We start from the raw sequence: 24266 nt of genomic DNA, 5'->3' as shown, positions 1-24266 counted from the left end.
TTTGGTCACATCACTCCATAAAACATTCCTCCAGAGATCCACAGGTCTACACAAATGAATTTGATCAAGTTCAAGTTGGCCTTTTGTTCAGAGTGGTATTCTGCAAGATGTCTCAACATGAAAGGCCTTACTTGTCTAGTGTTCAAACATAAATAAATAATATGGAAATAAAATGTTAATTTAATATTCATTATATTTTAAGTAGATTGTATTATAGTTGTATTGGAATAACCAGTAGTAAATTTAATGCATGATTGCATTTTACTAGAGTTTCATTCATTTAATTTATTTTGACTGGTATAGAAACAATATTATATGCAATATAATAAGTTTGCATAAAGACAAGATGGTTGCACTTTATTTTACAGTACAAGTATTAACATGTACTTATAGTGTACTTAAAGTGTATTTATCTAAGGAAGTTCTGGTAATAAAAGGTATCTACATGGGGTAGGGTTAAGTTTAGGGGTAGGTTCAGGGTTAGTACCTAGTTATTACATAGTTATTGTAATTACTATTATAAGTACATAGTATGTACATGAGGAACAGGACTGTAAAATAAAGTGCTACCGACAAGATACTCTTTTGTAAATTTTGCAAACGTGTCAGTGGTTACACTGCAATTCTGTAAATCCGCGCCTTTTTATTGCGCCTGTACGATAAGATGTGTCTTTTACAACTGCGACAGGATGTGGCATGTTCACTGAGTCAGAAGAAAACGCCACAGGCCCCCCGTTACACAGTGGGTTAAAAAGCAGCAGAGCCCATCTCTGTGTGAACACTGCCTGAATAATAAAAACAAAAAGCATTTTGTTCTCTTCTGTGGCACTGAGACTCGACAGGATTAGCTTTCATTATGAAGTCATCACTGGATGTGACAGAAAGACATCATAGGGCACAGCATGCGACGTGGTCATGAAAAGATGAACTGAGTCTTATAAAGCACTGCTGTCTTTTTGTGATGTAACAAATGTCCTTATAATGTCATTTGATTTAGAATTTCATCCTTTTTCTCCAAAAAAAAAAAAAAGCAATTACGTAAACGTATCTGAAGTAAACTAATTTTCGGTTTAAAATAATATAGGGATGGACTTTCTACACCGGTCTGATTTGAAAAAGTTAACATGGATGCTGACCCCATTGGTTGATATTATTTTACTTATCCTGAATGGTTTGTTACATTACAGTAGAAAAAAAATATTTTAGTTAGAAAGTATTTAAGATTTAATATAGAATTTTGAAGACTGAAATAATGAGATTTTACTGTGGCCTGTACTTCACAATGCATTGACACTTAAATTATAATATAAATCTATATATTTTATGATATATACAGTATATGTATATATATATATATATATATATATATATATATATATATATATATATATATATATATATATATATATATATATAAAAATTTATAAATACTCTATATTAATATATTAGAGTATCATTGCATTGCTTCTTATAAGAATGGATGGATTCAATGTTTTTTAGACTGTGATAGAGATAAATTTTGGGCCATTTTCAGTCTTCATGCTGGTTGGAACAGGAGCAGCCTGCCCTTAGCAGAGGGTCAGTGATGTCATCCCATTTGGCTCTGTATGGTTGTGGGAACATCGTTTCCTTCCATCATCAGATGAAAGTAGCTTTAAATAGCCTATTTACTGCCCAGGGCAAACCAACGTTACAGCCACATGAACCTCTGTGTGGAACCTTCAAGTGCAAGATTGAGAAACAGCACTGTTTTCACTGTTTTTGCCAGCAGTAGAGCAAGTGCATTGAGGACGACCAGAGACTTTCATAGCCAGAATACATATTTATTTATTTTTAGGCAGAGAAAATACTGTTCAGAGAAAAGGAAACCATAAAAAACAAAAAAAACACCAAAAATAAACTTTTGTTTGTTTGTTTGTTTCGTGCAGTTGGCCCTCACACATCATAGAAAGAAAGAGAAGAACATAAAATCAGCAAATATATGGATGTCCTTCACTGAAAAGTCATCCATAGTGTAAAAAGGCCAGATGAGGGTAATTGAGCATTGTGTGCCAACAATTTAATTATCCACACCGTTTAGGTTTGTGTGCAACTTAGATGCCCTTTAGGTCATCGACTGGCATTTTAGTGGGAGCCTTTGGCTGGACTACGACAGTCATAGTTATGCTTCATGAACGAACAAACAAAACAATAATCAAAGTGTAGGTGATGGAGAAAATGCCTCTGGTTATAATATGAGGACAGACTTGAGCAGCAAAAAAAAGGGTTTCTAGAAACTGGGCTCTAGATGAAGAGAATTCAACCGTTCTAAAAGAAAAAACTTGCAGGTGACAATCATTGCATTTTCTGACACACACCAAAACCAGAAAAATACTAGGAGGAAGTCTATAAAATCATGCAGATCAAGTGTTTTGCTTGGTTTTGGGGGTCATTGAGTGAGATTGCAGCCCAAGGGCTCAATTAACATTTGATTGGGCTGGCTGAAGTCCTTCTTATCATCTAAGGGCAGAGTTGGCTTTTTAAAGGGAAATGAGGTTCAAAAGCACAGTCTTTGTTGGTACAAGGCAGTTTTGGATGAATAAAATTGAGCTTTCGGGGAAAGAAACTTTCAGATTATTATAATTTTTTTACATTTAAAAGAATAAAATCAGGTTTGGGGATTGTGTCGGAGACTCTCTGTTACATTAATAAGAATATAATTTACTTACGTAGTTAAAATCAAATGTTACAGAATATTACTTCTCAATCTTCAAACAGTTCAGTTTCTTAAGGATTAGCTATGCACCCCATTTTTCATTTCAATGAAGGCAATTTTAAAATGTCAGAACACAAACTTCCTCCTCCTCTGCTTTATTACATTTAATCAAAACTACTTCAGTACAGCAAATAGTAATATAAAATCATAGTTGGCAGATTTCTGTAATAGCACAGAAACAAACAACAAAGAATAAAGAAGGAAAGATGAGAGAGGAGAGGCCTGTCTATGTTGATCTGGCACAAGGGAACACTACAGTCCAGATGCAGGCATCTTTCTGGCGACTTCCTCTCTGACTACATGGGTACAGTCATGGTGGCTGTTGGGCACGTAGGTCCGAGGTCACATGTTTTTGTTGTTGTCATGGTGATGGCACAGGCTGCTAGCAGGTGGATCCAGGAAGGGAAGCTCCTGCTCTGTGCTGTGGAGCCGGAGCACTCTGGAGTTCAGATCCACACAGCACTGCAAGAGAGATAAGATCACTGTATCACATCCAGTGTATTATAGGAGTTATTCTATCTATCTATCTATCTATCTATCTATCTATCTATCTATCTATCTATCTATCTATCTATCTATCTATCTATCTATCTATCTATCTATCTATCTATCTATCTATCTATCTATCTATCTGTCTGTTGCTCTATCTATCTGTCGCTCTATCTATCTGTCTGTTGCTCGATCTATCTGTCGCTCTATCTATCTGTCTGTCTGTCTGTCTGTCTGTCTGTTGCTCGATCTATCTGTCGCTCTATCTATCTGTCTGTCTGTCTGTCGCTCTATCTATCTGTCTGTCACTCTATCTATCTATCTATCTATCTATCTATCTATCTATCTATCTATCTATCTATCTATCTATCTATCTATCTATCTATCTATCTATCTATCTATCTATCTGTCTGTCTGTCTGTCGCTCTGTCTATCTATCTATCTATCTATCTATCTGTCGCTCTATCTATCTATCTATCTATCTATCTATCTATCTGTCTGTCTGTCTGTCTTTCTGTCTGTTGCTCGATCTATCTGTCTGTCTGTCTGTCGCTCTGTCTATCTGTCTGTCTGTCACTCTATCTATCTATCTATCTATCTATCTATCTATCTATCTATCTATCTATCTATCTATCTGTCTGTCTGTCTGTCGCTCTATCTATCTATCTATCTATCTGTCTGTCACTCTATCTATCTATCTATCTATCTATCTATCTATCTATCTATCTATCTATCTGTGTCTGTCTGTCTGCTGTCGCTCTATCTATCTGTCTGTCTGTCTGTCTGTTTGTCACCCTATCTATATATCTGTCTGTCTGTTTGTCACCCTATCTATATATCTGTCTGTCTGTCTATCTGTTCTTCTATCATTCGTTCTATCTATTGTTTTATCATTCTATCTGTTGTCCTATCTATGGTTCGATCGTTCGATTGTTCTGTCGTTTCTTAATAATACTGTCTATTATTCAGTCTGTCATTCTGTCTAACTGTCTGTCTCAATCTGCCCTAGCAACCACTTACACCTTAACAACCAACATCTTAGTAACTGTCAATCACCCAGTTAGAACACCCATGCAATTGCCTAGCAACCCTGCAGGTCTCTGTCTCTCTGTTTGTCTGTCTGTCTGTCAGATCTGCATAAATCAGCTATAATCTTTTAAGCTTTTAAAACTATTGTAGACTTGGAAATATCAAAGTTTGTCTTGATGAACTTTCCTTTTTAACATTTTTGATAAGAATTGTGAGCAAGGTCGTTTCAAGACACCGTAACTACGGCAACACTGGAACTGAGACCAGCGGCTTTGTATATTCAATTTTAATTGATGTGATAACATTTTTCACAGTCTCTCTTCTCTGAATCTGATGATTTGGTTCAACTGATGACAGCTGAACCAAACCTGTATGTCACAGGACAGATCATAGTCTAAAGACCTGATTTCAGTCACAGCTTAGTTCTGTTAAAGTGTCATTCATTACTGTATTGTGCCTTTGTAGAGCAAAATTGTTGGTGGAAATGTTTTGGTGTTGTTTTGCCACTGAAACAAGATCTTTTCATAATTACAGGTAAACAAGAGTGGCTTACACATATTATTCTAATGTTTATTGGGTGCACATAGGCCTGTGCTAGTTTTTGTGGATCCTTCTCCTTGCATACATTAGCTTTTCTTCTGACAAATATATAATTTGCATATACTTGTACAGATACTGTCCAGAATTGTACAGAATTCCCGCAACCCCTTGCTATGCTTGTTTCATAATTTGATTTACTTCATGTTATGTCTATAATGGCTTTAGCTTTGATTTACTGATAAAACTGATACTTTGAATGTGCTTCAAGACCCTTTTGATCAAATAAGTCATTTTGCTAATTGGTGTAAATAAATGTAAATATCTTTAAAATTGGCAAATTAAAATATGATTATAAATTAGACAATTAAACTAGGAATATAAGAATGTAATTTGCATTTATTAAGTCTAATTTATATTTATGAAGATGTGACCTAGATCAGTGGTTTTCAGACTGGGGGCAAAGGAAAAAGTTGAAAAAAAAAATTAAATATAATTTTTTTTTTTATATTTATTATTGTCGATTATTATTCAGTAGTAATGACAAAATGTGTTTAAAATGTACAACATTTGACATTATTATTCTGCTTTGAAAATCATAGTTTATGCCACTGTGAATATTCCACACATATTTATAATATTTGAATGTATATTTTATTGTAAAATTTTTGTGTAATTTTACAGTATAAAATGGTTCTTATACATGCAAATACACTCAAGGGAACCATCTTTCTTGAGATTCAGTGGCATTAATTGAACAAACACAAATTGAAGCAAATGGCTTTCAAAAATACTTTTATCTATACATTTTGAGCTCAGACTGAAAACTTTCAAAAGCCAAAGACTAATAGATTAGAAACCATGCATTACAAGACTCTGAAAATGAGGTTAAATAAAACCAAGGCTTACTTTGAGTTCCAGCAGAGTCTGTAGACCCAGACGCAGCTCAAATGTGGCGTCCTCTGTGAACAGACGAAAGATGAGACTCAGAATGTGGGAGACAGAGAGAATATGAATCCCCTTTAGGCATAGTTTTATACTTTCTCTAATTAGTAGAGCACATGAGGAGCCTTGATTAAAAAACTGCCATCATGAGTAGCTTTATAATATATCTGTATGCAATGCATGCAGGGAACATTGGCGGCACTGTGCCCAGGTCATGTACTCGTCTGTTATGTAATTCCTCTGTGTTGCCCTCGTCACTTTGTCCAGGCATTCCCAGACTGCTGTCTAAATTGGAAAAGGCCAGTGGCTCAGTGTGAGAGTTGAATGCAAATACAAGCTGAAGAAATGCATATGAATATCCCTTTTTGCACTCTCATAAGACTTTTCTGTTTGCATTGAACTTATATTTAGACATGGTTCTGAATGTCCTATTCTCTGTTCAGTCAGATCTATGAAACATGGTGTAATCATTGTATGGTGTATGTGGTTTTGAGCAGTTTTTTTTAAACACAATAGGCAGTGCATTTTCAGAAGTGACTGGAGAAACTTTGAAGTCTGACCTATGACCTGGGCTGTGCATTGCACTCTTTCTGTGCCCAGCTGCAGGTGCAGAGACTTCACTGTCTCCACTGTCGAATCACTTAGCGGCAGCTTGTCATGAGGTTTCTCTTCTAGGTTGGTTTTCAGTCTGCAGAAAATACAGGTACTTAAGATGAGCATTTATTTGAAATATAAATCTTTTGTAACATTACAATATCAATAACAATAATAAATGTTTCTTGACGACCAAATGAGCACATTAGAATGATTTCTGAAGGATCACATGACACTGAATAATGGAGTAATGGCTGCTGAAATATTTGAAATATTATAAATAAAATTCCAATATAAAACAATTATTTTAAATCGTACAAATACTGCATTTTTCAGCAAATAAATGCACCTATTGTGGGCATAAGAGACTTTTTATTTAAATAAAAAGCAAGTTTGTAAAAAAAATTGCATTTTAAACATTTTAGTTATGGATAAAAAAAATATATTTCACTAAAACAAATTACTTAAACGGATAATGATTGGTATGTTTTCACTGCAAAAAAAAAGTCATTACAGATTTTCGAAAAATAGGCCCATAAAATCCTAATGGACCTGTTTATATTGTGTTTGTGTCTGTGTGTGTGTGTGTGTGTGTGTGTGTGTGTAGAATACACTTGCCCAAGTCTTCTGCAGCATGTTTTAGAGATATGGTTGTGTTGGCACCCTGTGTTTATGGATAACATCACTTCTGCATCTCCACACTGCAAAACAAACATTTGGTCTTTACTCAGATGAATTCCCTGATAAAATCTTTTTTCCCCTTATAATGCCATTACCACACCGTTCATGTGACAGGGATTTTAAATAGCAGACCACATTATCAGGCAGAGTCTAACAACAGCACAGCCTTCCAACTAGTTTCATCCAGATGCCAAGTTGAGACACTACAGTATGTTGAAGCACAGATATAAGCTTTTGGTCTTTTAAATAGACAGTGGCAGGTAGTGTTTTTGCATCGTCTGACAGTATCAGGATTGATAGTTTAATATGTTCTGAGGATAATCATTCTGGTTAATAATGGACCGCCATTGTCAAAGGTCTGTCCTTTCACCTGAAATTCCATCAGTGCTTGCAGAATTCAGAGCTCGTCAGATTAATAATGACCTTGTTCTTTTGCAGCATTTGCTCTTTGGAAGCTCTGAATGCCTGTTCATGCTGCTTGCTTGACATTTATCTGTAAATAATTTGTTTGGTATTAACACAATCAGTGGATTGTTTTTTAACTCATTAGCCATCAGCTTGTCTTCTGATGGATCCTGTCCCATGTTTTGGGTCATACCACATTAACAGAAGTGAATGCAGTAGCTGACTCTAGCTATTAATATGTGTTATGTGTGACAATTTTCATCGTAGATCATCAAAAAGTTAGAAAAAATTGTGCCCTTGATAAATATGTCCATTAAAAAAAATATTTGGATCTGGAATTGTAATAATAATGATAATACAATGTATTTAATAAGTTTAATACATTATTCATGGCATACGATGTATACTAACAACAAACAACAGCAACAATAATACTTAGTATAAGTATTAATATTAGTGTTAGTATATAGTTAATTAGTGTGGTGGGAGCCTGGAAGGAAGCCTCAGTATTTGGAAACTGTTGGTGGCATATGGTCTCTCAGCATGCATGAGGACTTAAAGACAATATGGCTCCACCTACACACAGCTTAAGCGCTGTCAAGCTTTGCTTTTGCTCTTTGCCTGTTTTCTAACAACACATTTAGTGAGTGAGGGACGAGGTCTGCGTCAGCACTGTTCTACCGTTCAAGATTAATAAGTGGATGAGAGCTTTGTTGCAACCTCTCTGAGTTTCCTGTCACTCAAGGTGAGCTGTCACCCCCGCAACTTTCCTACCACATAAAGGGTGGGACGCACCAGAACGTCAGTCTCAGTGAGCAAACATGGGGGACCGTTAAGCCCCTCTCACACATAGTTCCGGCCCTGCTAGTATGTTCCACACACACTTGCACAGACATGCAGGTTTCCTTGCATTATTTTACACTTGTTCCTTCCTCTGCTAGGTTTTAGTGCTGTGTTGCAAGTTTTTTTTTTTTTTTTTTTCAGTGTGAGACACCTTGAATGAAACACGTCCACATGAACACATTGAGGTGGCAAAGCGCCAGATGATACAAACTCTCAGACAAATCTCTGTCAGGTTCATTCCAGCTACTTTCTCAGTGTCTTCTTTCCCTGCACCTTGTGGTCAGGATGTAAAAATGAAAGAAAAATGACAAATTTGCCTCACCCTGTCAGTGCAAGATGTAGATGAGTTTGTTTCTTCATGGGACCAGAATTAGAGAAACTTTGCATTGCATCAGTTGTTCAACAATAAATCATCTGCAGTGAATGGGTGCCGTCAGAATGAGGCAACACAAAAATCTACCCAACTCCAGTCCATCATTGAACATCTCGTGCAGTGAAAAGCTGCATGATTGTAACAAACAAACACATCATTAAGATGTTTTTAAGTTTGAACACCTGTTCCCCTCTAAAATAACTGCTAATATTGCTTTATCCAATGAAAAGGCCATCTTGTCTGAATCAGGAGAGAAATATGCACTGATCAAACACTGTTTACAAGCAGAAACAGTTCTAAACAAATATGTAATAATAAATATATTTTGATATAAGAGGATGGACAGAGGATGCACTTTTTCACTAGAGGAAGCGTTTTTATGGATTATGGACTGGTAATTTGGACAGAAGCTACAGTTTAAAGTTAAATGCCTGGAATTGTGCCTTATGCAGCTTTTTGCTTCACATGATGTTAAGTGTATGGACTGGAGTCATGTGATTTTCTTGTGGATTATTGTGGTGTTTTTGTCATCTGTTTGGACTCTAATTCTGACGGCACCCATTTGCTGCAGATGATCGATTGGTGAACAAGTGATGTAATGATACATTTGTAATTATATCTGGTCCAATGATGCACTTTAACATCTCAGATGGCCTGAGGTTAAGTACATAAAAAAAAAGAATCTTCATTTAAATTGCAGAATAAATATGAAACTATTTAAATAAACTCCCATTGACGCTATAAAAACAGTTGAGCTCGGTGAGATATTACTTTTATGAGTTGCCTTTTGTCTTTATTTGATTGCTGCTGTTACATATCTGTATATATGTGTGCACTGGTGCATGTGTGATACATTTATAATGATGGCAGTTCTGCGTGGAGAAAAATCTTGCATGACTTCTCTGCCTCAAACTGAAACTTATCTTTCCAGAAGAGGAGGCATGAACCACTACAGTGGATTCGCTATGTAAAACGCTGCCCCACTTATCTGGCTCTTCATTATCGAAGCTTTAATTAGATGCTGATGGTTTCTTTCCATCTTTCAGCTCACCTATGATAACACGACTGCATGTGTATTCCAGAACATTCAGTTCATTTGAAATTCAGATGGCAATTTTTCATTAATTTCCCTTAATTCTGAGTCTTATCACACAACTTTTATTTAATTGTGCATAAATATTTGTTGTATAATATTGTTTCCGGCATTAGCTTTCCTTTGTATTTGCAGCTGTAGTTTTCCTATGCTAGTTTAATGATGATTTGATGAATTTTTTCGCTCACATAATAATTGTATAATACTATTCATTAGGGATTTTTTTTTACACTTTTTATTAATATAGGTTAATGTGAATTGAAAAATATTCTGTTATTTATTTATATAATAAAAATGCTAAAACTGTATTTGTAGAAATTAAAAATTAACCTAGGTTAATTTATGCTGTAATTCATGATACCAAGAGATTAACTCATAACCTTTTTTTTTTTTCTTTTTTTTTTTTTTTACATCAATTAATTAAAAACTACTTTTGGGTTAAATAAACTACAGCCAGCTGGTCATAATCACAAATTAAATTCTGCTATGCATTTTGCCTCAATTATTAACTTGCTTTGAGCTGGGCAAGCTAACATTGCATCACATCAGAAAACATATTTCCTCGATTTCCTAATTTGAGGTCAGTGTTCCATTTATTTGTCTGGTTGTTCTTGAAATGTCAGCTGATATGTGGAGGCTGAGGAAATTCACACCCAACCCTGTGGTTTAATCTACTTTAATTTAGGGTCTATTTTTACCACACTCAAACTCTATATGAATGGAGAGTGATGGAGAGAGGAGATGGGTGATTTTGATGATGTTCAGTCTGCTCTAAATAAACAGACACTGCTGTAAAATGGATGCTTCTGGAAAACTTTAAATATCAGGGAAATTTAAAATGGTTATTTCCAGGCCTAAAGTAATGATTTGAATTGGTTAGTAATTTAAAATAATTTTACTTAAAAAGGTCTTTAGCTATTAAATAAAAACAGTTGTTCAGGAACCTCAAACAAATGGAAAAATACATAAAAAATAGTAATACAATAAAATGTAGTTCAGTCATTTTGAACAGCAGCACAATTGTTTTTATCTTTGATTGTAAAATTGCATTTATTTATTTATTTAGAGCTGCAAATCAACATGTTAGAAGGATTTCTGAAGGATAATGTGACATTGAAGACTGGAGTAATGCCTGCTGTAAATTCAGTTTTGCAATCGTTCTACAATAATTTACATTAAAAAATGATATTACTGTACATTTTACAATATATTCAAATAGTACAGTTAATTTAAATTGTAATAAATAGGTCACAATATGACTGACTTTACTGTATTTTTGGTCAAATAAACACCTCCATGAGCCTAGGAGTCTTCTTTAAAAAACATTAAAGAGCCAGTAAGATGAAAATTCTAAGCTTCCTATCACTGTTTATAAGTCCTGTACATTAGGTTTAAATCCATCCAAGGTTAAAAAACATTGTCATTTTGTCAAAATATAATTTTAAAATTACCTCAATTCTCAGAGATCCCCAAACGGTTCGTGCGAAGCTGTTCAAAAAATTCAGTTTCCTTAAACCCCACCTTTCGGTAGCATACTGTGTTCTGATTGGTCAACTGACACATCAGTTTTGATTGGTTGTTCCGCACCCAACTTCATTGTAAACAATGCGTTAGCATCTGTTTGGGGTGAATTATGTCTTATTCCTCTCATTGCGAAGCAAACAGTAAAATAAAAAAACTTGAACAGTCTCGCTGCTTTTTCTTCTGTGTGGGTGTATTCAAGCTGTGCGCTTCAGTTTGAATCTGAATAGCGCGTTCAGCGCGGGGGCGTGGTCACATTAGATATAATGAAGGGAGACTTGAGACATCGCGTTGTTTTCATATGGATTACTTTATCACAGAATATCTGTTTTCGGCAGCACTTGTTTAGTCTTAAAGTAGACATGTCAAGCTTTCTATAGATATCTCTCTCATGTCTCTTTGTTGAGTATTCACGGAGTTACAGTTCATTTTAATGACGTGTTTGTAAATGAAGATCAGCGCAGACAAAGGCTGCAGACAGCACACATACTGATAAGACGCTCGGGAGAAAACGAACACATGACTTCATAATCATACTTTGCGTTGTGATTCGGAGATGGTTGTTGGTCTAAATAAAGTTGGTAATGAACCCTCTTTTATGGCCAAAAGCTTAGAAAATCCCGCTGTACTCACCGAGATTAGAAAAGCAGTCATCAGTGAAATGTTGTGAACACAACAAAAGGGATTTGTTGTACTGCTCTGGTATTGTGGTAAAAATGAATTTTAGCCATTGGTTCTTCTGATCTTCATTCTTTGGCAGTGAAAATAAAACAAACTTGCCTTTACAATTAAAAACACACTGTCTCCTCGACATGATGCTATCACACTAACCAGAGCGTCTCTGGGGTGGGGGTCTCTGGGGTTTTGGCATTTCAGAGTTCCGTTTCTCCCAAAACGGTAGTCGGAGATTATTATGCAAAGTGCTCCTAGTGACGTACATAGAGATGGGCAAAAGATTTGAAATCTATAACGACTCGTTTCAGCGATTCAGAGTCGACTCCTTACTTTAGAAGCCAATAACTTTATAAATCGTGTACTTTTTGGTTTAATTACTTTGCACATTGTTTACACCGATGGACAGCTACATCATACACTGTAATACAGGTAATTTTTGATTTCCCATCTGTGTGGCTCTTTAAATATCTGATCAACCCGAACTTTTGAATGTTGCTTGTGTCTTGTGTTAAAGTTGCTGAAGCTTTGAAAATGACGGGTCAGATCGGTGTTATATCACCATACAATGAGTCACTTGCACCCCAGTTACATCATCTGTGTTGTAAACTTGGCATGAGGTGCTTCACTGATTTGGGCATTTTAGATGCATACTGGCTCTCTAAAACCCTCTCAAACCTGAGCGTCGAGAACAATCGGCTGTGAGGAAAATAAAACCATGAGTCATAGGGAGCCAGAGCTTGCATTTTGTCATTACGGCAAGCTGTTGTGGCTTCTATTATGGGCACAGACAGCTGAGAAAGGCTGAAAAGAGATCAGCTCATCAGTAAGAATGCCTACCTTACACTGGACCACTAGAGCTGAGAGGGTGGATGCTCTCTCATCCTCTTCAAGCACTTTCTTCGTCTTCTCTTCTATTTCATTTTTCTGCTTGGACTCGGTCTTTCCACCTGCATCGCTGCTGTCTTCATCCTCGTCCTCATCAGACCTCAGGCTCTTTTCGCTCTCCTCTGGAGACTCCTTCTCCTCTGTGGAGTCATCCACCGTGCTCTCGCTCCTCTCCTCCGGCTCGCCGCCCTCTTTGCTGTCTGCCAGGGGTGAACGAACATGAGATGGGACGTCCCGGGCCTCTCCACGCAAACGTGGAATGTTGCCCTCCAGGAGACGGCGCTGAATGATGCTGTGGGGTTGCTGTATGGGGCACAGCACAGAATAGGAAATGATGTCAGTTGTTGCCATGGCTGTTCAAAATAGCATACTACCTTAATACTCCAGTTTGCATGTTTTTGACAGTATGCTGATTTTTTTGTACTCAAGGAGAACCTAGATTTTCTGCTACATTTGACAAATACTGTATCCCACAATGCATGGCACTAGACTTCAAATTAAACCAAAGTAACGTCAGTCTGTTTTTTATATATATTAACTGGATTTAATGCTAAATATATTATTGTATTTATTTATTTATGTATTGCATTCAATCAACGTTGGTGTCAAATACTGATTAAATTGTATTTAATTTAAGTAACAATTAAATAATTAAAAGATTTTTAAAGAGTGCATAAAAATATAATAAAAGATTAGCATATAAAAATATTAGTTAAAATTTTAATATTAAATTAAATTTTAGTAAATTAAGTAATCAATTAAAATGTAAAATATGCACAATACAAATATCACATTTAATTTTAATATTAAATAATAAATTAAAATAGAATATGTACAATATAAGTGAAATAAAGAAATATAGAAAATACACAATATAAATATTAGATAAAAATATATAATATGTATAAATAAACTAACATTAAATTCAATTAAAATATGGTGTGCAATATGTGTGCAATATAAAATAAAATATTAATAACAAAGTATTACATTAATATATAAAATATGCACAATATAAAGATTACATTTTTAATATTAAATTAAATATGACAATAAATTGTCTTGTGACAACCCATAATTTTTTATTTATTTATTTTTTCTGTCAATAAATTTACTGGAGAAAATTATTTCTAATTTATGAGAAAGCTATTTTTATCAGTAGGATACTCTCAGACATTATAAGTAAGTACAAGTGGAGCAATTTTGTGGAATATGTTTCGGCTGAGCACTTTAAAGATTCATTTGAATTGTTTTTCCCTGTTACATTACTGCAGTTTGGAGGCCTGTGGGAAATAAAACCAGTACAAGGAGGTTTTATCACTCAGTTTTTCATCATTGCAGGGTTAGACAGTAAACAATTGAAGTAAACAGAGAGTCACTGAGTGCTGAAGTTAACTCCATTAACAACCATGACGGCACCAGAATGACTCCCATCACTTTAATTACTGCTCAAATCTGTGTCTCTGTTTTACCAAGAACATTGTTCATTCCCAAAAGACATTGACTTACAGCGTGTTCTTCGAGGAATTGTGCAATTTTAACAAACTGCTGCAATTCAAGTCTCCTTTGAGAGACATATTTTATAAATACCAGTGTAACACTAAATGTCAACCACTCAAATAAAATTTCTTAATTTCTAATTTCTCAGTTGATGTGGAGAAGAAAAATTCCTTGAAAATGCCTTTATTGCATTTTTATTTTGTATTTTTTAGCCTTGTGATGTTAGTGATTCTAGTATTCTGCTATATTTCTTTTGGCTAGGCTGCACAATATCGCAGGTTTATTTGAGAAACAAATCCTGCGGATTGATGTTAATGGCAGATAAGTGAATTTTAGATACAGAAGGCAATCTTCGCAGCTGTACATAGTGCAGGTGCTGTGTTACTGTCTGAGATTGCTTATCCGTATAACTTTGTTAAACTACAGCTGTCAGTTCAACAGCAGGGTCACCTGAGGAGACCAGACTGCAATTTGATCTGCGTTTAAACTTTCTCTGCCTCTCTAATAATACAATTATCAGGACCTCTTGAAAGTACAGCTCAGAGAGTCTCAAAGGGGAAGCTGAAAATACACAGAGAAATAAGAGGGGCCGTACAAGCCATAATTCATTCTAGCGCTCTCAAAAACTTACATTCTCCTTACGCATACATACATTTCTATTCTCAAACACTTAAGTGGAAAAAATGAATCCATAGATGCTTATAATAAGTGTATCTGGCAACACGGTCAAGCCTGCGCCTGTGCCCTCAGTCATGCATCTAACCTGCTTTCCGTTTCATCTCACACATACATATATTCTTCTCTTACATAAACATAGCATTTTCTTCTTACACACTTTTTTTTATAATACTAAATGTATACTTTGAACAGATTTGCATATCAAAATGTACAAATGTGTGTGCAAAATATATGAAAATAAGAGTTAAATATATGAATGTGTGCATTAAAATGTGTGACTATGAGAGCAAAAATTTATGAATGCATGAATTAAAATATGTGACTATGAGAGCAAAAATGTATGAATGCATTAATTAAAATATGTGACTATGAGAGCAAAAATGTATGAATGTGTGCATTAAAACGTGACTATGAGAGCAAAAATTTATGAATGCATAAATTAAAATATGTGACTGTGAGAGCAAAAGTGTATGAATGCATGCATTAAAATATGTCACTATGAGAGCAAAAATGTATGAATGCATGAATTAAAATATGTGACTATGAGAGCCAAAATGTATGAATGCGTACATTAAAACGTGACTATGAAAGCAAAAATTTATGAATGCATGAATTAAAATATGTGACTGTGAGAGCAAAAGTGTATGAATGCATGCATTAAAATATGTGACTATGAGAGCAAAAATGTATGAATGCGTGCATTAAAACGTGACTATGAGAGCCAAAATTTATGAATGCATGCATTAAAGTATGGGACTATGAAAGCCAAAATTTATGAATGTATGAATCAAAATATGTGACTATGAGAGCAAAAGTGTATGAATGCATGCATTAAAATATGTGACTATGAGAGCAAAAGTGTATGAATGCATGAATTAAAATATGTGACTATGAGAGCAAAAGTGTATGAATGCATCCATTAAAATATGTGACTATGAGAGCAAACGTGTATGAATGCATGCATTAAAATATGTGACTATAAGAGCAAAAATACGTATGACCTCGATCCTAAAAAGTACACCGTTCAGGACATTGACCTGGTAGTTAACCGTAATCAGTGTGAGATCATGCATGTCTGAAAGTGAAACAATGCCATTGTTTGATCACAGCACAACACAACAGTGCATGTTGGGTATGACGCAACACATATGTTGTTTAGCCTAAAAAAACATCCGCTCTGCATCACTTTCTGAACTGTGACAACATCGACCACCTTACACAGAGTTAAGTCTAAATGAATCTCTGGCAGCCTCTCACTTTAGATCTGAACGGAGAATACAACTGAGAAAAGACTTTTAGAATGCAGTGGCCATAAGTGGACACAAAATGTTTTATATATTTGGTGTATTGATAAGAATAATGTGAAAAGCTAGTAAACACCAAAATACAACTAACTATTGCTGAAATTTTTCTTTGACCTAAATTGGGCTGATTTTATTTTATTCTATTTTTTTATTTAGTTTAATTTTATTTAAAAATGTAATGTTAAAAACTAGTGGGGAAAAAAACTGGCATCATATATGGAAAGATGCTTTATCACTGAAAATAATCTTATGACATTTGTAGGTCTCTTTCAGAGACTTATTCTTCCATAGTCTAACTTGCATATTTATATTAAGGAAGAGACTGCAAAATACTTTTCCCAATAATAATTGATTTCAAGAAGACCCAATGCTACTCAATATGATCCTCCGTGTTTGTTTGTCAGCTGCATGCCATTAGCTCATTTTCCCTTGTAACCGTCAGGTTCACTCTGCTTTAATGAACATCATTACAACACTCTTCTTGTTAATGAGGTATGTGTCCATGCATGTGTACGTGTGTAAATACACAGGCAGGATCATTCATGTTCAGTGCGACTGGGAGGGATTTTGCAAAAGTGGAAGGTTAATAGAGAAGTGAGGATGGATGGATGATGGAGGCTCTTGAGTGCTTCTGACCTCAGGACTCTTCTGATTCAGCCTTACATCTGAAAATGAGATATTGTAAGAGGGTTGAAACAAGAGCATTATGGTAAGAGTCCACCGTTCTATATATAAAACTCATGTTCCTCTTTATCTGGGTTGATTCACAGATCAGAGTAGATTGATTTTGACAGGATTGATTATGTTCTTCTGTCTCTTTTGCCCTATTTTCTTTGAGAGCTGACTGTCACTATGGTCACTGAGTTATGTTGCCTTGATAGAGCGATGCTCTTGTCATCCTCTGATAGTTTTAGATTGGAAACGATCCGTGACGTTGTGCATCAGATTATATAAATTCATTGACACACCGGATAAAAAAAAAATAATAATAGTAATAATGAAATTCTAATCAGGACATTGAAATGGCCACCTTTCATAATAAGACAGTCAAGGTAAAACAGTCATGTAAGTGTGCTTACAAGAGCAGTTTTTGTGTGAATTTTTGCAGTGTTACTGCGTTATTCTTATATAAAGACTTCTCAATTTTAAAGTCAAATATGCAATGGACAAATTATGATCATATGCAAATCTCCCCTCTAAATCTATTCAGTCCCACTAGAAGAATTATTTAAAAATCCATTTTAACTTCTGGATGCTGCGAGGGCTTGTATGAATGATTCATGATTCATTTGTGTAGGTCTTGTGAATTAGATGTGTATTATTTCTAATTCGTCCCTGGTCTGCATGAGTAAAATCTCTGCCAGGCCCGTCAGATCTGATCATTGTATGAAAGCTTGTTCGTGTAGAACAGCATGTCCAAAACCACTGTGCTGTTGAATTGTGTATAAATAGAGGTCTGTGGCTATTAAGGGTGAAATGACTGGGGTTTGCAGCAGGTAATATCCATTGAGTTTAGTCACCTTTGAGAGAACCATTTTATTGACAGAGTCTGTCTTTATATTTAACTGTTAAAAGAAATAAGCAATAATATCCTGCATTATATATAAACTTAAATAAATTTAATATAAAAAATTGTCCATACACTGAAAATCAGTGCGGTCCATTGACATTTATTATATGGAGAAAAACAAAGAAAGTTAAGTCACACAGTTTTGGAAAGATATGAGGGTTAGTAAATGTAAAAATAACACAAAACAGAGCAGCCTTATTTTTTTTTATACTGTTTTATTTTCTGATTTCTGGGGTGAAATATGACCTGGGCATGATTTAGGGCTTTTGCGCTAAATTTCTCTCTTTCTCTCTCTTTGTGTGATTATCAGATAATAGCTTATTATCAGACTGCAACAGGCTCCTCTCTCTCATTCAGAGCGTCATGTGACCTGCCTAATGGCTGCTCTCCCCTCCTGATCTCCTGATCTCCTGCTCCAGACATCCTCTGACACACACAACCAGCAACACAACTCTCTCTCTCTCTCTCTCTCTGTCTTAACCCTTTCCCTTGCCTTCCCTTCTGTGAAGCTATGGTACAGCTGTTTACTTTCCCTCGTGACACAGGTAGTATTTTTAGCGTCTCTCCTGAAGGAACATTTTGTATCTCAGCCTTTGTCGGCCCCCAAGAGATGGAGAAGAGGGATGGAGGTGAGGAAAAAAGTCTCAGCTATCCATCAAGTAACCCTAATAATTAAGCGTTAATGTTTCTAACTAGCAAAACAGGATCAATGAGGCCTCCGAGGGGTTATAGTGTGGACACATAGCTCTCATTACTCAATTTTACACTGTTTTGTTTTTGGTATCAATAGTGAATAAGGGATCATGTTTGAAAATGTAGCAAGATTATGCTGTTGGCGTTTATTTCGCAATATTGACCGGATAACTGTACATTATCAGGCTTCTTACCATATGAATTATAATACTTGATTGTCGAATGTTGCAGTTGACCAATCAGAATCAAGTACTCTACAGCACTGTGCAATAAAAGACTCTCATTTTTTTTATTAGCAGGTGCTCTAGACATTGCAATTCATAATAGCTTGGAACAGTAGTACTGCTTTACAGCAAAATAAATCAGATTTTACCTGAGTTATGAATAATACTGTAAGTGTTGCAATAAAATTAAGTTATGAATCTGATGCAATAAAAAGACAGCAACATAATGTAGAGAAACATCTTTCTACTGAGCTGTTCTCATGGGCTGCATGCAAAAACGTAGACCAACATGTATACACTGACTTATGATGTAGTGGCTCCTTTTTATTTTCTTTTTAATGAATCAAATGTCGAATTCCCAAACTAATGACTTTTATGAGCAAGTACTTTTTAGTGAATCAAAAACATTTAGCATGACCAGTTTAGTCTAATTCGCAAACAAATAACTCTTAGGAGCTGATTGTTTTTTTTCTGAATAAAAACTATTCACAGTGACCAGTTTAGTCTGTTTCCCAAAACTAATGCATCTTAGGAGCTGATTCTGATTCAGTGAATCAAAAACATTCAGAGTTACCAGTTTAGTCTGGTTCCCAAACTATTACCTCTTATGAACGGTTTATTTTAGTGAATCATCTGCATTCAACATAACCAGTAAATGTAGATTCCCAAACTAGTGACTCTTAGGCCAAATCTGACTCCTGCAGATCGTTTTGGATGCAGGATTGTCATTTCAAGTGTCAAAAGGTTTTGTTTTGTTGTTTTTCTCGATGGGATTGGGGTACTGTTGCAATGGCTTAATTTCCCCCCATGGGTTAAAGGTATGAAATGTTTTACATTTTACAGAAATTCTTGTATTGAATCATTATGAATTTTACCCATGATAAAACTGTTCTATATGTTAAGTTTTGTGAAGGACGGCTACTGGTAGGAAGATTTTTAGCTTTGTTTATGATAAATATGCTTAACAGTTACTGTAAAATATGTAGGTATGGAAATGACATATTTCGAGTTTTGAAATTTGAGATTGCGCTACTTTGGGTGATTCGGCATTACTTTAACCACCAACCAACCAGATCCCAGCCCTCCGCCCCACCTGCACCCACTGTCCTCTTTTTGGAAAACTAAAATATGGTCACCCTAGTTTATTGAATCAATATCTGACTCACAATGTTGTTTTGTGTCATTTTGTATCATTGACATTTTTATTTTTTTTAATTCGTTTTCTGCAATTATTGTAAGAATATATATATAGATTCTGCAGAAAAAACTAGCATGTAGTAGACATGCAGGCTGTGAGTATGTGCTTTTTCATTCAGTCATTGTCTGCCTACATGATCCTTTTTTTGAATGGTGAGAAATGCGCAGCCTTGGACTAATTAAACAGATAGCAGCAGCATAAACAGCACACAGTTCTTCAGTGCATTAGGAACCAGTGTAAGGAAGATGGGTTTCTCTCTTTTTCACTCCATCCACATCTCCTGCGCACGAGTGCCTTTCTGAGTGTGCCCTTTTCATGCTCACTGCTTTGCTCTCTGTGTTCACGGAGAGAGAGAACAAGGGAGTAGAGAGAGAGTAGAAGGGGTTGCAAAAGGCCTAAGGGCCAAAGAGCTGGAAAACAAACGTACGGTTATGTAACAAGAACAATTTCACGTGACACTCGTGAGTTAATGAGAGCAGCAAACCAGGGGGACTTGAGAACACTTCTACTATCATTGCTCTCACATATTCATACACTTCATAATTTCATTAGTACTTTTATAGGATATGACTCTTTAAAAACAGGTCTGTGTCAGCCAAGCAACTGCCATTGAGATAAATGGGTATGAAATGGCATCCTACAGGTATACAGGCCTCATTGATTTAGACTCGTTTTTTGTTATAGAAATATTATTGACATGCTGTGGAAATCTTTTCATATGCAGTACATACAATTATACAAATTGAATTGGACTTTCTCCAAACTTCTCTGTTTTTTGCACCATGTGCTCTATCCTGACTAAAAACATGCAGGACATAATCTTCCTTTTGCCCTTAAGAGGTACACAGCCCACTGTAGAGTGCAACAAGACAGTACCATCTGTCTAACTGTCAGTAGGCATTTGTCTGCCCCTCTCGCCACGGCAGGACAAGCGTGACATATCTGTGCCATCGGAGGGTGTCATGATCGAATCTAGTGAATAATTGCTTATGACAGCTTCACAAAGCCGGCAGGAGACAGTGAAAGAGTATTGTTTCATTGTTGTTGCTGCTGTTTTTTGCGAAACCAGATGGGGATTTAAAAACAGCCGCACGAACAGTAACACAAAACAGAGTATGATATTATTCCTTGAGAAACATTGAGCATTTCAATAGGTTTGATAAGACAAGCCATTCCACTGCCTGTGACAGTCGGTTATCTTTAGCTCACACTTTCTAGAGGCTCTGACATCGTAAGCTGTGCACACAAGCTTCAGCTCTTTCCCGCTGTGCACGGAGATCATTTAAATGCATTCTCTAATCATAGGCACACACATATAAACACACGCATGCGCACTGAGTTTGTGAAGGTTTCTTGGAGTGCACCCTGGGATTTTGGGTATGTGCCATCTAATCAGAGTAGTAGCTAGAGACGACAGCGGGACAGTTATTGTACAGAGGAGACAGAACCAGTACAAGTCAATGACTGTTAATGAGGGAGAGGATATCAGTAACTGAACAGAACATTTGCTCTTGGTTCATTATTGGCACATTGTTAGGCTGTAAAAAATTGACTTGCCTACATTGTGGGGATTTGTGGTGCCGGTGAGACTTAATAAAGGGACTAACATAGAAAAGGGTATATTTAAGTATTAGGATTAGGGGTAAGATATTATAATTATCTTGCCATGAGGTAAACCATTATATGTGTCCACCCATATTTCTCTCTAAGCTTCTGATGTTGATGACTTAAAGTATGTGGGGAAAAAGCTAGAGAGCTTAAGCTGTGAGAAACCTTCTGTGGAAATGCGCAGCTCTTATTAATTCAAGACAGGATTAATTTGGGCACCGTTACAGAGAATTCACCTCCATAGCCGTGCAGAAGCTCATAGAGGAAAATATATTATTAGTTTTCATTCTTGGTTATGTAACCTCAACAAAACATTTTTTTTTTTTTTTTTTTTTGTAGAAGAAAGTAGAAAAGTCAATAATAAATATCTAGATAACATTATTTATTATTAATTATAACAATTAATTCTAGCCCTCAATATCAATCAGTAATATGCATTGGGCATTGTCAGTGACTTTTTCTGCAAGGTAAATTGTTACACCAGTAGCTGGCGATAAGTGACTTCTTAATGAATCCTTACTTGAGTCCAAATATGTATACTATAGAGTAGTCAAAAACAGTACGTGAAAATAATTTGAGCGAATGTGTAGCCTAGTATTCACTGAACAGCTGGCGAAATGTACCCAGATGACCTACTGCTTCTAGTGAGATTCTGAAGTGCATACTTCCTAGAACATACTTTTTCTCATGTTGTAAAGAAAGTTCTTATACAAATGTAGGACTTCAGAAAGTATGAGATTTCTAGCACAGTTGTTGACTCGGTCAACTGATTTGTTTACACTGATTCGTTTAGGATAGAATCAAGCAATGTCCTGTCCTGTTGAGTGAGTCATTGAATTATTCACCCAGCTGATTGGTTCGTTTAAACAGTCAGCTTTGTTTGGCAAAATTTGAATCGACAGAGCAAAAATTCAGAAGTGGCCGTATTATGTAAATGTAAATAACTCAATATTAACGTTTTGTTTAATGAACTGTACATAAAAGTAATGCCTAACTTACAGCTATGTTGTTGGTCTAACTAAAGATAAGCACAGTTGTGATTCCTAGCAACCTCGTGCCAATTTCAGAATCACATTCAGTACAGCACATCTGTAACATTACTAATATATATATTGTAACCAATGCAATATTTCATCATTTTTTTTAGAATAAACATATACATAATAAAATGTTTCTTCTTAGGTGACCAAGGTCTAGGTCAGCCTAGAAACAGTTTACACTCAAAATTGTGTTATGCAACCTTTCATCATCCTCATAAATGACTAATTAATCACTTAATTTCATGAACAAACAATATAAAAAGGTTTTTTTGAAAGAGGTAGAATTATAGTGTAGTAATAATTATAATAATTAGCTTGATTCAAGTACAGAATAAGTCAAATGGGTCCTCATCATGATAAAAACCATGACGTGTGTGTGAAAGTGTGTGACTCTCATCTAGCAGCATGGAAGGGAAGCTGAATACCGAATCTACTGATGTGTCAGAAACATTCACTGTCGTGCCTGGAGCGCTAAATAATTCATCATGTCAGCATTTTGTGATGGGATGCAGAAACATTTGAGACTGCTTACTGGTTTGCATATATGTAAAACTGCAAGAATGCATCCTTTCGCATATTCACAGTAAATTCGCCTCAGAAATTGTATGCGTAAACAAAAGAGCCACTCACCAGGTCTTTGGAAGTTCCCAACCTCTTCAGCCCATCCAGAGGCAGAAGATCCGCGGAGTCTTTGTGCATGAACTGGGTGGCCTGTTTCAGTCTCCTCTGCTGGTGCATGATGGCTTTGTCCCTCATCTCTAACTCCTTCTTGCCCTCACTCATGGTTTTCTTGGCTAAAATGCAAAAATAAACAGAGCTACCCGCTTAAACAGGCTCTACTGAAGCTTATTGTGGCACTACACTGACGGGTGACAGCCAGTAAGACTGTGACCCTGATACACAGCAAGAAAACCTCGTTCACACGCCCCCTAAAGCACACACTCATGAACACATGCAGACGTTCAGTTAAGAGATCAAAAATGGCCAATTTCCCTCTGGATAGCAACTTCTAACCAACCAACCAAGTTGGAATTACTCCGCTTAAGTCCCTTATAGTAGCTTGTAATCTCTCCTGTAGCAGGTGATCCTGATAATCTTCTCCTGTCATGTGATTGACAGCTGTCAGTCCAGTGCAGTGATTGGCAAGGCTGTCATGGTGAAGAGCGTGTGATTGTTGAGAGCTTTGGTCCGTTTGTGTCCCAGAGATGTTCACTCTGTCCTTGCAGTGCTGCAGAGGCGAACTGTCCTCCCGTTTTCCTCTCGTTCTTTATCTCTCCTCCCCTTCTCTCTCTGTCTCCACCTCCCCCTTTCTTTCTCCACCTACCTCTCTTTCACACTCTCTCATGCTCTCTTCCATGTGTCTCTCTTCATCTTTCTGTCTCTATATCATATATATTCTTTCAGTAGGTAACATTATTAAGCTTGGAATGATGAAGCCTGCTTTGAAATATTGTGTTTAGCCTTCAACTTCGGTCTTCTCATTCTAACTCACACATGTGGCTCAGATGTAATAGAATTTCTTCTGCTTGTGCAAAAATAGATTCATATATAGTCTTTCAAAATAGGCTGCATTGATTTGATTGACACAGTAACAAAGATATATTGTGTTATGTTCCGAAAATAACT

General features: G+C 36.0%; 1 protein-coding gene across 2 annotated transcripts; it reads right to left on the bottom strand.

Annotated features, from left to right (window-relative positions):
* Positions 1–1807: 1807 nt before the first annotated feature.
* Positions 1808–23911, bottom strand: LOC113075916 (nuclear receptor-interacting protein 2-like). 2 transcript variants are annotated; one of them, XM_026248569.1, is made up of 6 exons: positions 23271–23911; positions 12778–13128; positions 6968–7050; positions 6316–6443; positions 5720–5772; positions 1808–3217 (listed from the first exon to the last, which is right to left on the bottom strand). In XM_026248569.1, exons 1-6 carry the CDS (start codon positions 23421–23423, stop codon positions 3098–3100), a joined length of 888 nt encoding a protein of 295 aa, XP_026104354.1. In that variant the 5' UTR covers positions 23424–23911; the 3' UTR covers positions 1808–3097. The 2 variants fall into 2 exon arrangements, with proteins under 2 accessions (XP_026104354.1, XP_026104353.1); XM_026248568.1 differs by lacking the exons at positions 1808–3217; positions 5720–5772 and having other exon boundaries at positions 5783–6443.
* Positions 23912–24266: the final 355 nt, after the last annotated feature.

The sequence above is a fragment of the Carassius auratus genome, unplaced genomic scaffold, assembly GCF_003368295.1.
Source record: "Carassius auratus strain Wakin unplaced genomic scaffold, ASM336829v1 scaf_tig00018020, whole genome shotgun sequence".
NCBI classification, from domain to species: Eukaryota; Metazoa; Chordata; class Actinopteri; order Cypriniformes; family Cyprinidae; genus Carassius; species Carassius auratus.
The sequence above is the reverse complement of the archived record's forward strand: the minus strand, read 5'-3'. Positions and strand labels throughout refer to the sequence as shown.

What these genes read in the sequence shown, in the direction of transcription:
- LOC113075916 (XM_026248568.1), bottom strand. Translation starts at nt 23,423, where the DNA reads ATGAGTGAGGGCAAGAAGGAGTTAGAGATGAGGGACAAAGCCATCATG. An exon ending in TGGGAACTTCCAAAGACCTG is followed by an intron (nt 13,129 to 23,270) that starts GTGAGTGGCTCT and finishes TGCCCCATACAG; the next exon opens with CAACCCCACAGCATCATTCA. An exon ending in CTCTAGTGGTCCAGTGTAAG is followed by an intron (nt 7,051 to 12,777) that starts GTAGGCATTCTT and finishes TTTGTTTTGCAG; the next exon opens with TGTGGAGATGCAGAAGTGAT.